General features: G+C 35.7%; 1 protein-coding gene across 1 annotated transcript in view; it reads left to right on the top strand.

Annotated features, from left to right (window-relative positions):
- The window catches only part of LOC136037150 (discoidin domain-containing receptor 2-like), a 158,650-nt gene that overhangs the window by 14,170 nt on the left and 128,777 nt on the right, over window positions 1-15,703 (top strand). Inside the window, exons 2-3 of the mRNA XM_065719663.1 lie at window positions 745-847; window positions 3,815-3,920. Of these exons, the coding sequence (XP_065575735.1) occupies window positions 784-847; window positions 3,815-3,920 (170 nt within the window). The 5' untranslated portion in view covers window positions 745-783. The remainder of the gene's footprint in view (window positions 1-744; window positions 848-3,814; window positions 3,921-15,703) is intronic.

Genomic DNA, 15,703 nt, shown 5'->3' with positions numbered 1-15,703 from the left:
GAAATACTATTGTATTTAAGTTGGCTGCTTAATTTTTTTTTCCTTTTTTAGAATAAAGATAAGTGGAAACTGTATATCGTTCCTTTTATGCCTACACACGGGATCTGATTTTTTTTTTTAACTTTTGAAATGATTACCTAAAACAGGCCGCTGAGCTGAATCTAAAGGAAGGAGCAGCAGGGAAATTCATTTTCAATCACGCTTCATCCCTCCTGACCAGCCCCACCCCGTTGATCTTACCTTTGAGAACTGATTAACAAACAGTTTTTCGAAATTAACTCAGAAGTGCGAAAACGCTGTTACACCTTTAGGTATAACAGCGATAATTTTAGTATTTTCTAAGAAATTGTTACCAAATGATCTTCTTCAAAGTTTTAATGTGGGAAGATGCCAGAGTTCAACTTTTTAACGAGCTTACGTTTGAGTCTAAATTTTACTATTGATTTTTCTCCAAGGAATTATTCAGATTTTTTTTATTCGCTTTCAAAGTTGGGGGGGATTTTATCTAGGAAAATGATGATAAAAATTCAGCGCACTTGCAACTGCAATTACACTAAGACCTCATGACATTTTAGTTTATAGTGGTAGCAAAAAAAATGCAAATCATTTTTAAAAGTAACTAATATCTCATATTTTCTTCTGTATCTTCTTATCCTTTTTTGATACCGTTCTTTTAGATTCTTCTTCGAAATCTATGCGCATTTTCCACTTTTTTAAAATAAGATTTCCCCTTTTCTTTTTCAGAAGATGATTTCTAGCTTTTCTTGATAATTTTGTGAAAATATGTGCCTCTTCGTTCTATTATGGTTACTTCTGCTTGGGCAATCAGTGAATGCCTTTGACGCAGGTAAGGTTTGGCTTTTTTTCTCATACACTTTTGAAATTTGAAAGTTGAAACGAAGCTTCGAAGCTTGAAACGAAGATAGATTAGCTCATCTAATAAGTGAAAACTTAAAACGATCACAACTTACCCTGTTTGAAAGAAAGATTTTGCCTGACTCCTAAACGCTGCAAAGTCATTTTCGTTCTAACTGGCAACTCGATATATTACCACTATTAAACTACTTTTATTATGAATTTATATCTGAGTTTTCTGAAAATTTCTAAGTAAAAGCTGAACAATTCATTTTTGTTTTGCATCCTACCCTAGGTTCAAAATTTGCGTTTTTTTACAAGGCAGCTCGTGTATAATCGCAAATTTGCCCACCTCAAATGAGGCATCTGCTAAGCGCAAAACGGCAAAATCAAATATGGGACTGCATAGAATAACTTCGAAACAGTCACAACTTTCGACAGCTTAGTTTATATCTCCACGGAACTGGCAGACCGTTGACACGTATGAGCTTGCAGGAAAAAAAAAATATGGACTGAAAAGAGGCCAATAGGAAATAAAACTGTTGAACAAACCTGTAATTAGCGTGATAAGTTGTCAATACGTATACCTAAAAAAGGAATAAAATTATTCCGAATTTCTTCTAATAAGAAGCAGGAATCATTTCATGAAATGATTCCATTGATGAAAATTTTCAGTCCTACTATATGGGGTCACAGAAATACCGCGGAATACTAACATTCTTGTGACTGAGAAATCGAGCAATATATTGAAGGCATCATCAATTTTAAAACAGCTTTCTAAAAAATAATTGACATTTTCTTTCACCAGTTATTAGTATATAACTGTTTTTCAAGTACTTAAAAAACTGAAGTGCCCAGGATACTAAAAATGAAAATGGATTCTTTAGACTGGTAAAATGGAAACTTATACAATCATATGCGTCTAAAAAATTTGGAAAGCCTGAAAATTAAATTTTTATGCAACGGACATTTGATGCATATATATAGTTTTAACATTTAGCGGGTGCCAAGTTTAAAAATAAAGAACGTGTATGAAAAACCAGCAGAAAATCAGTGAAAAAATTGAGCTCTAGAAAGTGCAACTTTCCTGACTGTTGTAGCAAAAGACAGACACTGTCATTAATTGATTTTAAACGGGGTAAAAAAAAGAAGCAGAAATTGAATCATTAAAGTTATGCGAGAAAATAACCAAAACATCTTGTTACCAAATATGAATCAAAAGAAAGAATATATATTATTGAACAGCTAAAAACCTAATCTATGCATTAATATTTTTATTGTTAGAATTCTTCAAGATTTATTACTTCAAATTAGAAATTTTTTCACTTACCTATACGAATATGTTTTCCGAAAGACCGATTGAGCTATCCTGTTTTATTTTATTTATCCCTTTTTGTTGACTATTGAGATATCAATGGAATCCTTTTTTTCTTTTGATTCGAAAAATATCACCTCTCTCGCTTAATTTTGACATAATCCCTATAGCATTTATTTGTTAGTAGTTGTATAACAGCCACAAGAAAAATCGCAGAGAATCCCGGTTTTCAGGTGTAAACAGACCGAATCCTTGGTACTTCAAGAGATCCTATCGTATAAAAAAATATATCATTTTATATACAGTTAGGTAAGACCTAATTATCGTTCATAGTACCCGAGGGATAATTTGGGCTACTTAGATTTATATGACTTGTGTGGTACAGATAGTGTTAAAAAACGTTAGCATCACCTTTAAAATAGCTGCACACCTATATGCATACGCAAAACCGTGTATGACTAGCTTTTTATAGGAGTATTAACGAGATCCCTTAGCCATCGAACACTCATTAAAACCTGTCAGCACCAATCTGTGCCTGAAGCTTATCGAGTTCTAATAGCGCTGATATTTAAATTTCCAATTTGCCAGCATCAATTGTACTAGTAATTGGCGTTTAGAAGCTATCAACGCCTTCAACAGCTATTGACAGCTTCAGCAGTTATCAACCGCTTATTAGCAACTAACTTTTTCTACTAGGGGCATCGTTTGCCAAGGGTTTTAATTGCCTCCCCCCCTTGGTTTTGGAAAGTATCTCTTTTTTGTTTGTTTTCATTCATAAAAATCGAAACAAAACTAAATTCTCCTCTTTAGATTTTCAAAAATAGCTTTTTTGTATCTTTAATTCAACCCCCCCCCCGCCCCCGTCATGCATCTATATATTGTCACGAATTGGCACTCTTGCCTGCAAACAAAGAAGGAGCCCCACAAAAGGGTTCTTCTGAATGACTCCCTGTCTCGGAAGGAGGGTGGCGTAATAAGAAACTTTTTTTTTTGATAAACCTCCTTTCCTGAACGAAAAAGCAGTAAATCTGTGCAGGCTCAGAGATATGGAGCAAATACCCCTAATGACAGAAATATTTGTGAACCTAGTGTTATCCCTGAGCTGCTTAATTGATCCAATTTGGGTCCAACTTTCTTGGTTAGTTTTGTCATGTGGATTAATTTATTTTAGCACTTGTTTTGCTCATTGTCATAAATTCTATAAAATAACTATTTTTTTTATATTATTCATATGACCAAAAACTAAATTACGTGTAAGGCTACTTGAAAGAAAGCTATCTTTCATCACCTATTTTGCCATAGATTGTAAACTCTTTGTCTGAATATTTTACAAATATTTTACAAATTTTACTATAACAAAATTTGAGGGGGAGGAATTCCAAAGTAATGCGTAATGCGATTGATGCACGAATACCAGCATACAGTTATGTCTGGAAATAAGAAGAAGGAATAAGCTAGAATGCTTGGCAGAAAGATTTTTTCCTGGAAAATCTAGATGGTATTATCCATTGACTGCAAATTATCAATATTAGCAAAATCTTTAGTAACTATAATACAAAATCATATTATGATTACAGAATCTACGATTTTAACTGTCACCTTCGTTTTATTTCTTTATCCAAGTAATACGAATCCATTTTGTAGCCCGCTGTACTAGCGCTCTTGGCATGGAATCTGGTGCAATTAAGGATGAAGATATTCGAGCAAGTTCTTCCTTCGAAAACGGTAGTGTTGGACCTCAAAATGCAAGGCAAGTCTGTATAAATTATCATTTGAAAATTGATGGTTTACATGTCATAAAAAAGCATTGATTTTTCCAGCTCAAACCAGACAGGGATATAATGACAATGGAAAGAGATAATTATTTAAAAGCTTGGGTAGCATAAACAAATCATTCAAGCAGGGAATTTTATAACTTTTATGAAATATATTTGGAAGAGAAGAATAGTGCTATTTTGAAAACAATGCTGCCCTTAGTTAAACGTAAAACCAAGCAAAAAAAGCAGGAAACTTCATCACATCTCCAACTTGAAATTCTAACATAAACTGCCATTAAACCAAAGGTGTTTTTTTAACGCATTACTTTGCAGTATAAGACGTCCTTTGTCAGGAAAACTCAAATGAGAATGCAAGGTCATGGGATTAAAGAACTTCCAGTGTAAATAACCGTCCCTGCTTTGTAATGTCCAATTTCTTTTCTTCAGAGTGTTTACACTTGCCATTCTCATGGAAATGGAATTTTCTTTTCACTATTAACTCCGCTTGATTACCTTGTTCTAAATAGTTTGCCTTGTTTTTCGAGAATCCAACGGGTTCAATAACCGGTTTACCAAATCTGATGGTTGTTCTTTATGTTCACGGGTAAAGAGAAAAGAAAAAGAAAGATAAAAAGGGTAGCTAACGAAGATATGAGAAAGTCCCACAAAAGAAGATTTAGAAAAAAACAAATATCATCTCTTGGGATAGCATAAGAGAAACAATTGCCTTTAAATAATGACTTTGAGATGAAGGTGAACCTGAGTGAGGATATATAATGTCATCTAAGACTTATCCAGTTGACTTAGCCCGGGTCCTGGCACTCGGCATGCGGAAGGCTTGTATATTTTTGATTATCTAATCATTTATTAACATATTTTAAAATATTCTAGCGAGAATTTAATTCCTGCTTCCTGTTAATGCATAAAAAGATCATCCATTTATGGGATTTGTTTTCCTCCCGGACTTGTTGTGATTCTCATTTTTGTTTATCTTCTAACGGCAGATTTTATTTACGATTCAATGTGATCATCCGTGCTGCTTTTCTCCGCACCACATATTTTGTTATATAGTATTTTTATTTGAGGTTCGTAGTGAGGCTTGTTGTTGCAGGCCACACATCTCGCTTGCACTTCATTTCCGTGCATCTTTAAATCAGACATTTTTCCATGCCTTATACTTTAACTGTTTGGATTCACTCAAAGTCGTTTGCAAGACAAAATTACGCATACATACATACGTAAATACATAGATAAATACACATTTGCTTGTTTAAAGGGAGTATATATTCGTTATCTTTAGTTGTAAACCATGAGGTATCAAATAAGTAATTTCAATTAAATTAAGAAATTCAAGCGTGAAATCAATTCTTCATTTCTTTTATTGCTTCTCTTCTAACTAAAGACTTCATTTACGATTCGATGTTGCCTATTCGTTTTGATACTGGTTGTAACATGTCTTCTAGCCGCAGATCTCGTTTGCGCTTCACTTTTGTGCATCATCACCTCCGATTTTGGAATGTTCCAATGCATATGCCCTCTGAAATATCTAAAATAGGCATTGGAATAATTATTGTTATATTCTTTAGTTTCAAGTCATAGGGTGGCTAATCAGCAATTTCAATTGCATTAAAAATGTTGTCCTAATTTCAATTCCTCCTTCCTGCTTATCCTTTACAGCCTCTGCAATAACACATTCCTTATTCAACTGCAATTTTCATAAATATCTAAAGTCTGCAATAGCCTAGTTATTGTGTTATTGTTTAGTTTAAAGTAACACTTTCGTTTGCAACTACCCGTAAATTTCGTTGTGCATCATTTTTGTTTTTGCGATTTGTTGGTATTTCTTGTTCTATGCCGTTTTTTTAGCTGTACGGATTCACTTGTCATCCTGTGTAATTTTGAACGTGTCAAAGGAGCTAAATTTTGATTCCTCCTTCCTGTTTATCAATTACTCACTCGCACACGCTAAACTAATACATTTCTTCGTTCCATTGTAATTTTAATCTATCTTTTAGTCGCAAATTTTGCTGTGCAGCAGTTTTGCTGGCAATTCACTGTGATTTTTGCTGTTTCGTGTCCCACACCATTTTCTTTAGCTGTTCAAAGCAGTTTGTCATCTTGATTAATTTTGCATTCGTCATAGATACTAAAACGGTACGACCACTGCTGGGGGAAAAATTAAGTAATTTATGCTCATTAAATGTATATAAATATGACGTAACTCACTTTTTTTCATAAACGAGGCTCTAAACGAATTTTCTCAAACTCTCGACCTATCTAGATCATTTTTTCACGCCAGAAAATCAGTGGCGTAATTTAGTAAAAAAACGTTGGAGGCATTTTTCCCAAATCAGTTGAAAATGATAGTGACAAGTACCATAAAGACAAAGATACACTAAAGAAAACTGACATGTTTCTCTCGATGCGTGAATTATGCAGGCTTATCTTAGTTTTAACAATATTTTTGCAGAAACCAAATTTCATGTGGAAGGCAAACTGTGGTTGGTGGGGTGGGGGGCAGTGTCTTGTGGAAGAAGTTGCCCTTGTGGAAGAAAATGGACTAAGGTTTTGTGTAAAGGAAACTCTAGTGTGTTCTAGGCCTGTCAAATAGCTACTTTTCAATCTAGGCGAATTTTTCAGTGATACTTAGACCTGTTATAGTATTAAACAGCCTGTCCAAATGCGCGTTCTAATAAGAAATAAGTAACTATATTAGAACGATTATTTTCCATTAATCTTGCAGATTCCCTTCTTCAAAATTCTAAATCTGGTTGCGATAGCTATACAGTTCATTATCCTAACTGTTCTACGTTGGGGATCTATTGCAGATCTATTCTGTAATTGCAGTAGGCATTGGCGAGAGATGGAAAAGTAAAATTTTATAAGAGACTAGCTGTTGGGGTGGCCAACACCTAGTTGGTGGGGCGCTTCGCGCCCCCCCCAAGCCCCCCCGCGCGCGTAAGTCGTTACGCGCATTATTAGTTACGTGCCATTGTAGTTATGTCCCTGTGTCCCACCTGTGAATATAGATAGATTTATATATGTTTTTCAAACTACGTAAAACTTGCGAATATACAACATTCTTGGCTTTCCCATTGTCTGTGCATATACAAAGCCTTATGTACTAATAATGACGTCATATGCAAACGCTCTTTTTACAAACAAACAAACATGCATACACACAACTCGTTTTTATATAGATAGTTAGATAGATAGATACAATACAAATTAACTGCGTAAAACTTGCGAATATACAACATTCTTCGCTGTCCAATTGTCGCTGCATATAAATAGATTGTCAGGTTTACCGACCCTCGAACATGCAACGTACAATTGTCCATGGGAAAAACAATCAGTATTAAGATCTATACCACATTTTTCTAATGATTGACCTTGAGCTTTGTTAATGGTGATTGCAAATGCTAATCGAATTGGGAATTGCAATCTTTTAAATTGAAAAGGCAGATCCGTTGGAATCATGGGAATGCGAGGAATAAGAACAGCCTCACCCTCAAAAGGCCCTGTCAAGATTGTGGCCTCTATTAGGTTTTCCATTGTTTTTTTTTACGGCAAGTCGAGTGCCATTGCAAAGCTTTGGTGGGTTTATATTTCTTAAAAGTATTATTGGTACGCCTATTTTTAGTTGTAGCACGTGTGGTGGAAACCCTGAAAGATCTATGGAATTTAAAAATTCAGATGGATAATTAACCGCTTCATTTGGTTCCAAAACTGTGTCGACTGACTTGTAAAGGACTGCCTGGTCTCGAATCTTGGTCAAAACAATATTGTTGATTTCGTGGACGTCTATATTTTTGGGTGCGAGAATCGCTCTTTCACTTAGCCATTTATTATTTTTATAATTTTTTAGAATATTCGGAAATACTTTTTCAATCAATTCATTTTTGGACGTCACTAAATTACAGAAATCAGCAGGTAGTTGTATACGTCCTGAAATTGAGTCTACTGGGAGCTTTCCGTTTCCAATTGCCAGCAATTGATCTGAAAATGTTTGACCAGAGTCATCGTTTTGCAATTGGACACGCATATTTGTAGTTAATTTTAATATTTTTACGTGTGCCAATAAATTAGAATTTTTCAGGCAAGCATTCATTTCGTCTGAATCGCTCTTTCACTTAGCCATTTATTATTTTTATAATTTTTTAGAATATTCGGAAATACTTTTTCAGTCAATTCATTTTTGGACGTCACTAAATTACAGAAATCAGCAGGTAGTTGTATACGTCCTGAAATTGAGTCTACTGGGAGCTTTCCGTTTCCAATTGCCAGCAATTGATCTGAAAATGTTTGACCAGAGTCATCGTTTTGCAATCGGACACGCATATTTGTAGTTAATTTTAATGTTTTTACGTGTGCCCATAAATTAGAATTTTTCAGGCAAGCATTCATTTCGTCTGCAGGAGTTGATCTAGGTATTATAGGTAATGTTTGCCTGAAATCTCCCGCAAGCAATATTAATGTGCTGCCAAAGGGTTTCGACTTCCCTCGCAAATCTTTCAAGCATTGATCCAGAGCCTCGAGCGATTTTTTGTGTGCCATTGTGCACTCATCCCAAATAATAAGTTTGTATTGCTGCAATACTTTACCCATCAAAGATGATTTGGAAATATTGCACGTGGGAGTTTCTGTAGAATGCAAGTTCAGAGGCAATTTCAAAGCGGAATGAGCAGTTCTTCCACCAGGCAGCAATGTTGCGGCTATTCCGGACGACGCAATTGCCAACGCTATATCATTTTTTGATCGAATTGATGCCAGAATCAGTTTTATCACAAACGTTTTACCAGTACCTCCTGGCGCATCCAAAAAGAAAATTTCTCCAACGTTGTTATCGACACAATGCATTATCGTATCATAAATGTCTTTTTGTTCCGACGTTAACTTGGAAATGTTATTTTGTACATACGACAATAGATCACTCGTACTGTAACTTTGTTCACGATCCAATTCTACACATGTCGAAACAGCAGCGATACGGTTAGGTGAAGGCATTCCCAAATCCTGAAGAGGTTTGTTTGCCAAACGTACGCACAAATCTTCTATAACAACTAAAGTGTAGTTATAAATTTCTGATGTAAAATCAAAAGTCATATCTGACGTCTCTAACTGTTTTCGATGGAGTATATCTTCGGACATTTTTGACTTATATTTTTCCCATAACTCTGTAGGAGCTGATGGAGAGCAAGTTGTTAACATGATGCCAAACAATGCACGAATTTGACTTGGGGTTGACGTTTCGCACGCGTCATTGATGCAGTTATCCCAGTGTTGGTCATTCTCCAATAAATTCAGAGCTTGGCATGCACTACGGTAAGTGTCATGTATAGTACCATTTACAGTCCTCAAATACTCAAAGGATGTCGGACCGGGTAAAAAAAAGCTGTTAATGTTGTATCCGGTGGATTCAGGACTCTTTGTTGCACGTTGGTTTCCGTGAAATAAACACGTTGACCATTCTGTAAATGTACCGCTAAGTGAACAACAGCTGGACTACGTTCATGTATCGGAAATGAAAGAATTCGCCAAACAGCTTCATTACTGCTTATGTATCTTCCAGCCTGATATTCTACGATTTCATCGAAATCTTTGATTTCGGGCTGCAAGCCAAAAACTGCCATGTCACTGCCTTTGTTGACGTATTTACATATGTATTTGATTGCCTTTACGGAGTTACAGTATTCAACGTTTATGTGTGCATTAAATGTTTTTGATAATAATGGGGAATATGGAACAACCCACTGGTTATCTACTTCGATGGTGGTACCGTTACGCTTCTTTATTATTGCTGTTTTACCGCCATCTTCAGTAGATCTTCTTCTATATTGTGGGTAACCATCATTGCCAGTAATTGTGTTTGATACTAAAAGTCGAGGATATTGCTTTGTGCACCTTCCTTTGGCCATGCATGGTGAATTTTCGTTCAGTGCACCGCAAGGTCCATGTATCATATTTTTTACAATAATATCTTGTAACCCCTTATCGACATTTTTATCAGGTATTTCAGCGGAAATCACATCATCAATTTAGTTCGAAGTAATTTTTTTATGTAGCCAGATTAGTATATGTGCGTGTGGCAAACCTCGTTTTTGCCATTCCACTGAGTACATCCAGCATCGCACTGACCCAAACACTTCAAGTTTTACAATGTAGTTTATCAGTGATGTCAACTTTTGCCGGAAGACACGGGCCGTAATGTCATGCCTATGAACCGCCGATTGTCCTTGAAGTAAAAGCTGCAGTATCTCGTCCCAAGATTGATTACATGTAAATGTAATAAATAAATCTGGACGACCATAGAGGCGAACATACGCAATAGCATCTTGAGCATATTCATGCATGTGACGGGGACTGCCAGCATATGACGAAGGTAAAATTGTTAATCTTCCAACGTTTGTGGTATTACCGTCATTTATAACTGCATCTCGCAAATGAATGTATTGTTCAGAGCGGAGCTTGGTCTGATTCAGGCGGATATATAGCAAACGTTCTGATTCAATTTTAGCATACATATCAAAGACGAATTGGTGAAACAATTCACGGCATTTTAAAATATAATTTTCTTCACCTGAGCGTTTCGCTTATGAAGAATAATATCTCGAGGTAAAAACTGATCACCGACCATAACGATTGCCACTTCGTCGATAGTTGGAGCATTGTATTTACGCACATGTTGGCCAGGAGGCGTTTTGTCAGCGGAAATAACAATTTTATGCGTATCAGTAGGCATCAAATCGATGGCTGTTTTGAACAGACGCACTAAATTATTATTTTCGTGGAAAAGATGTTGCAATTGGGAAACGATTGTCCTTTCAACGTTGGGAGAAATTTCGCAACGTGCATTCAATTCAGAATTTCTATCACTGATGAAGTACAATTGTAAAAATTTATGATTTTCGCCTGAGAATGGTAGAAGGGACCCTGCTCTATGATAAATTTGCCCTTTTACTTTGAAAGTAGACATAAATTGATCTGGATTTTCGATTTGGGCTCCAAACGACGTCATTTGGAAACATGAGTTGTATTTTCTGATTTTTGACAAAAAACGCTTAGATTCTGACGTAGTTCCAGTAAGGAAAGTCTTCAATGGCTCTGGTGGTGCAGCCAATAGAGGAAGTTTAACTTTTCCTGAGGCGCAACACATTCCCATTGTTTCACCATTGAATTTCAAGGCCTTGCAATAGGGACAAATTTTAGACATTGTCCCGATTTGAACACATCTACTCAAGCTATAATCATCGACTGGGTTGTACCTGAATGCCAGGCGATAACTTTCAGGTTGCTCTGATTCCTCGGCACGCTTTCTTTTCTTACTTTCTCTATCAGCAGCAAGCCTGATTTCTTGCTGTTCTTGTGATTCCTCGGCACGCTTTCTTTTCTTACTTTCTCTATCAGCAGCAAGCCTGATTTCTTGCTGTTCTTGTAATTCCTCGGCACGCCTTCTTTTTTCACTTTCTCTTTTAGCAGCAAGTCTGCTTCCGCGTTGCTCTGGTAGTTCCTCGGCACGCTTTCTGTTCTTTCTTTCTCTATCAGCCTCAAGCCTGTTTCCTTGCTGTTCTTTTGATTCCTCGGCACGCCTTCTTTTTTCACTTTCTCTTTTAGCAGCAAGTCTGCTTTCGCGTTGCTCTGGTAGTTCCTCGGCACGCTTTCTTTTCTGACTTTCTCTATCAGCAGCAAGTTTTTTGGCATAGACTCTTTGAGCATCTTCATCGGCTTTTGCCATGGTAAGTTCATCAGTCATTGTAAACTTAAACATTAATAGATTTCTACGTGAACATATGTCTTAAATATCTTGAATGACGTCACCGTCAAAGCAAAAATGACGACAACTAATTTCATGACGTCAGTCAACACAGAAACATGACGTCACCTGATCCACAGACAGACACACAGACAGACAACTTATTTTTATATATATAGATATATATATATATATATATATATATATATATATATATATATTTATATATATATATATATATATATATATATATATATATATATATATATATATATATATATATATATATATATATATATATATATATATATATATATCACAGGTGGGACACAGGGAAACAACTACAATGACGCGTAACTAATACGGCGCGTAACGACTTACGCGCGGGTGGGGGTCTGGGGGGCGCGAATCGCCCCCGCCAACTAGGTGTTACACCAACAGCTAGTTAAATGTAAAGAAGATTTGCTTATTGTTCATTGGGTTTGAAGAAGAAAATACTGAAAGGTGTATATCAAGTTAAGCGCAAAACTTGAGATGATTTTGTTTAAGATACTTTAATAAAAAGAGGATAATTAACTTCAACATACAAGCATACTAGCGTGAATTAACCTTATATCCAGCCACCTCCACAACCGAACCAGCTATTACGTTTTAACCTAATGTAACCCGAAAAGTCAAGGGCGGATCTAAAGCAAATCTTGGAGGAGGCCCAATGTGACAAGGGCGCCAATGAGCAAAATGTTGGTGGGGGGACAGTGTGACAAAGATCCCAATAATTGATTGAATTGTCAAATTTATTCTAAAAAACGGTAAAAAAAGTAAAAAAAAAATCAGAGAAAGAGGGCGCCTAAAAATCTAGTGAGGAGGAAGTGCCCAGGGTCTCCCTGGATCTGCCAGTGTAAAAAATACAAGGGATGGAAGATTGAAAATATGCTCGCACATGTAAATACGAAGTGAGTATCAACTGACAATAGAAAATGACAACTAATCTCCTTTTTGTTTTTATTAGCTTTTGTGTCTCTTGAAAAAATTTTCTGATTCAAAGGGTATAAGGGTAACCAGAAACAGAAAAAACAGAAAAAATTTTTTGATTATAAGGGTAACTTGTGACATCAACGAAATGATGACTGTCATATTTATATGTTAATTAACATTACAAGCTTAGTATCACATCTCACCGGCATTTTGTGTTAATAGAAATGTTTATGTTTAAGCTGATTGAATAGTTTTTAGCTGTTTCATTTTCTCTCAAGGAGCTTTTCTGACATTATATAGGATTATTGAAGGGTTTCCAGAAAGAATAGGTCCTAACAGGAAACGAAAGAAACCATATAGCTCTCTTCTTTCTGTCCATCTGTCCTAATGTAAGGTGTTACAAGGGAAATTAATTTCACTTAATCTTGTTGGAGTTTTCAGCTGCGAGGAAAGTAATCATTAACATAAATTCTTCCAGACCACCATAGATAAAAGGACCGGCTTCGAAGACATTGGTTCCTTATATGGGTGTTTTCTTTCAAGCGAGTATATTTCGTAGAATGGCAGGAATTTCCAAGCAGGCTACTTGATGACTCCATAAATGTTCCATTTTCTTGGCTTTTTCCGAGTACATCCCTCCATTAAATATTGTCCTCCTCCCCCCAGAAAGAAATTCTTCCGCACATTCCTGCATGAAGGATTCCTTCGGAAAAAGGGCTCAGCTATATTTTAGAGTAAAGGGGTCTGACAATGGAGACTGCTCACATTCACTATCTAATCAAAATCAGGCATGTTTGCCAGCATATATATTTTTGGAGTGGACTTGGCAAATTCTAAAAACACAAACTGTCCAATTACGCCGGGCTGTGGGAGTCTCGTCATCCCCGAGGCATATCTCTAGGGGCCTTTCGACTATTTTGAAAAGAATTACTGAATATAATTGTTATTGGATATCTTAGGGGTTATTCAGGGGTGGGTTGCAAAATAAGGTACTTGGGGGTAGTTTCAGTTTCAGATTGCTTCTTGAATACTCAGAAACTGTTTTCTTTGAGAACAAAATATTATGAAGTTGGGTCCAGATCACAGCTATTATTTCTAAATAATTATCAACTGGAATTTGTCACTAGACAGTTTTTTCCAAAACACATAGGTATTTTTTTCTCGTGGCTGAGGTTGCTTTTTATTAGATTGCAGCTACTGCTGTAACCATAAAAATGTAGAATTATAGTAACGCATGAAAAGACTGAAAGCAATGCTTTCGCTAGTTCTTCCCCATTAGAGTCTTGCTACTCAATGCAGATACATATGTTCCAATTTTATTCGCAATTAATTTAACTTGATTCTATGACTATTCAATGCAACTGCCAAGATAATGACGAACTTTGAACTGTTAAACTTAAATGTTAATTCATTTGATGGCATTAACAATACATGAACTATTGACCCTATGAAATTTTACAACAAAAATGTACGGATGTATTGTAGCGAGACGTTCTGATGCGCAAAATTACAGCATTTAAACAGCAAAACAAATTTATAATACCATGTTTAATTATTCGTGATTATATACTGCTTACAAAAGAATTATAGCAAAACAACGTATAATTACTGACTAGGAGTTACTTCTTGAGTCCTTAACTATATTTTTATTCTTTGCTCCAAGCATGATGATTTTTATACTTCGAGGAATGTGGAAACAAATACGAGGTAAAAAAGAAAGGTCCTTCAAATAGGTTTTGTTTTATTTAAGTTTTTACTGTGATATTACCCCTATCAAGATGGCAAGTACATTTTCCCTTTTACCTCACTTCAGGACTTAGAGCCTATACCTGCACATATTATAAGACGCCTTTTTGTCCTCTAAAATTTCAAGGTGCCCGTTGGCTTGGATGTTTCTGCTGGAAATTTTATTTTTCAAGTCCCCCTCCCGCCCTCCATGAATTTTGTTTAGTCCCCTGAAGTCTTATTGTTTGTACCTGTTTAGATACAGTTCATAGCAATATTTACAAAAATTTAAACTACATGCTGTTTCATGAAGTTTGTAGTTTTAACAATAACGTTAGAAATATTTGTCTAGAAAGAAAAAAAAACACTGGTTGCTGGTTATATTAAAGCTCTTGCTGTAATAGTTTTCAGTCGTGGTTACCACAATCATCATGACAACCTAATATTCGTTTAGAAGAAGGGGATAGTAGAAACGTGAGAGTTTTGAGAAAACAAAATTTTTATACTAAGCAATTATATTCGCACTAGCCTCAGTGCTTACAGCTCTCTTTTCCAAAAGTCAGGCAAAGGTCACTTCAAATTAGCAGCTTTTCGGCTGACTACAAGAAGATATCAAAAGCCCGTAAACTTTTTTCAACAGGTGGTCTCGAACGCGTTTTGAGAACCAAGTAAGGCTTTGTTCTCATTGGCTTTGGTAATTTCTGTTCGTTTTAGGTTTTAATGTCGCTCCTTACTTTCAGTTAAAAAACTAGTTTATTTTATTTAATTGAGAACCAAGTAAGGCTTTGTTCTCATTGGCTTTGGTAAGTGGAATACGGCATTGTGTGACTTCCGACTCTGTTCAATTTGATGCATAAGAATAATTTATTCAAGCGATCCCTGTTCAACAAAAATGGAAAATGTCCTGTTCTCAATTGAAAAACCCTTTAGCTCGAAATTGTCCTTCTTTATTTGCATTTGAAAATCTAGCAGTTTTCTAATTAATTTGATTCGTCGTCTGCAATTTGAGCAATAAAAGCCTGAGTTACTTTTTTCAAGTCTAAAATAAAAGTGGTGCGAAGTTTTCTGGATTTTATTGCTAAAATTTCTTATAATCGCTAAATAATCTGATTTTTGATGGTATTTGATATTTTCTTTAAAATCTTGGAATCTCACCGTACTAAAATTTTCTGAGATGTTTTGACTTCATTCCCAGATGCTTCATTTACCTCTCATAAATTAAAACTTTCCAAGATCTCCAAAGTCCGTAAAGTTGGGTTTTCCCAAGATCTTCAAATTTCTAAGGGCCCATACAAAAATTTACAGTTCCTGTATAGATACATG

Source organism: Artemia franciscana, chromosome 16 (assembly GCF_032884065.1).
Source record: "Artemia franciscana chromosome 16, ASM3288406v1, whole genome shotgun sequence".
Taxonomy (NCBI): domain Eukaryota; kingdom Metazoa; phylum Arthropoda; class Branchiopoda; order Anostraca; family Artemiidae; genus Artemia; species Artemia franciscana.
The sequence above is the reverse complement of the archived record's forward strand: the minus strand, read 5'-3'. Positions and strand labels throughout refer to the sequence as shown.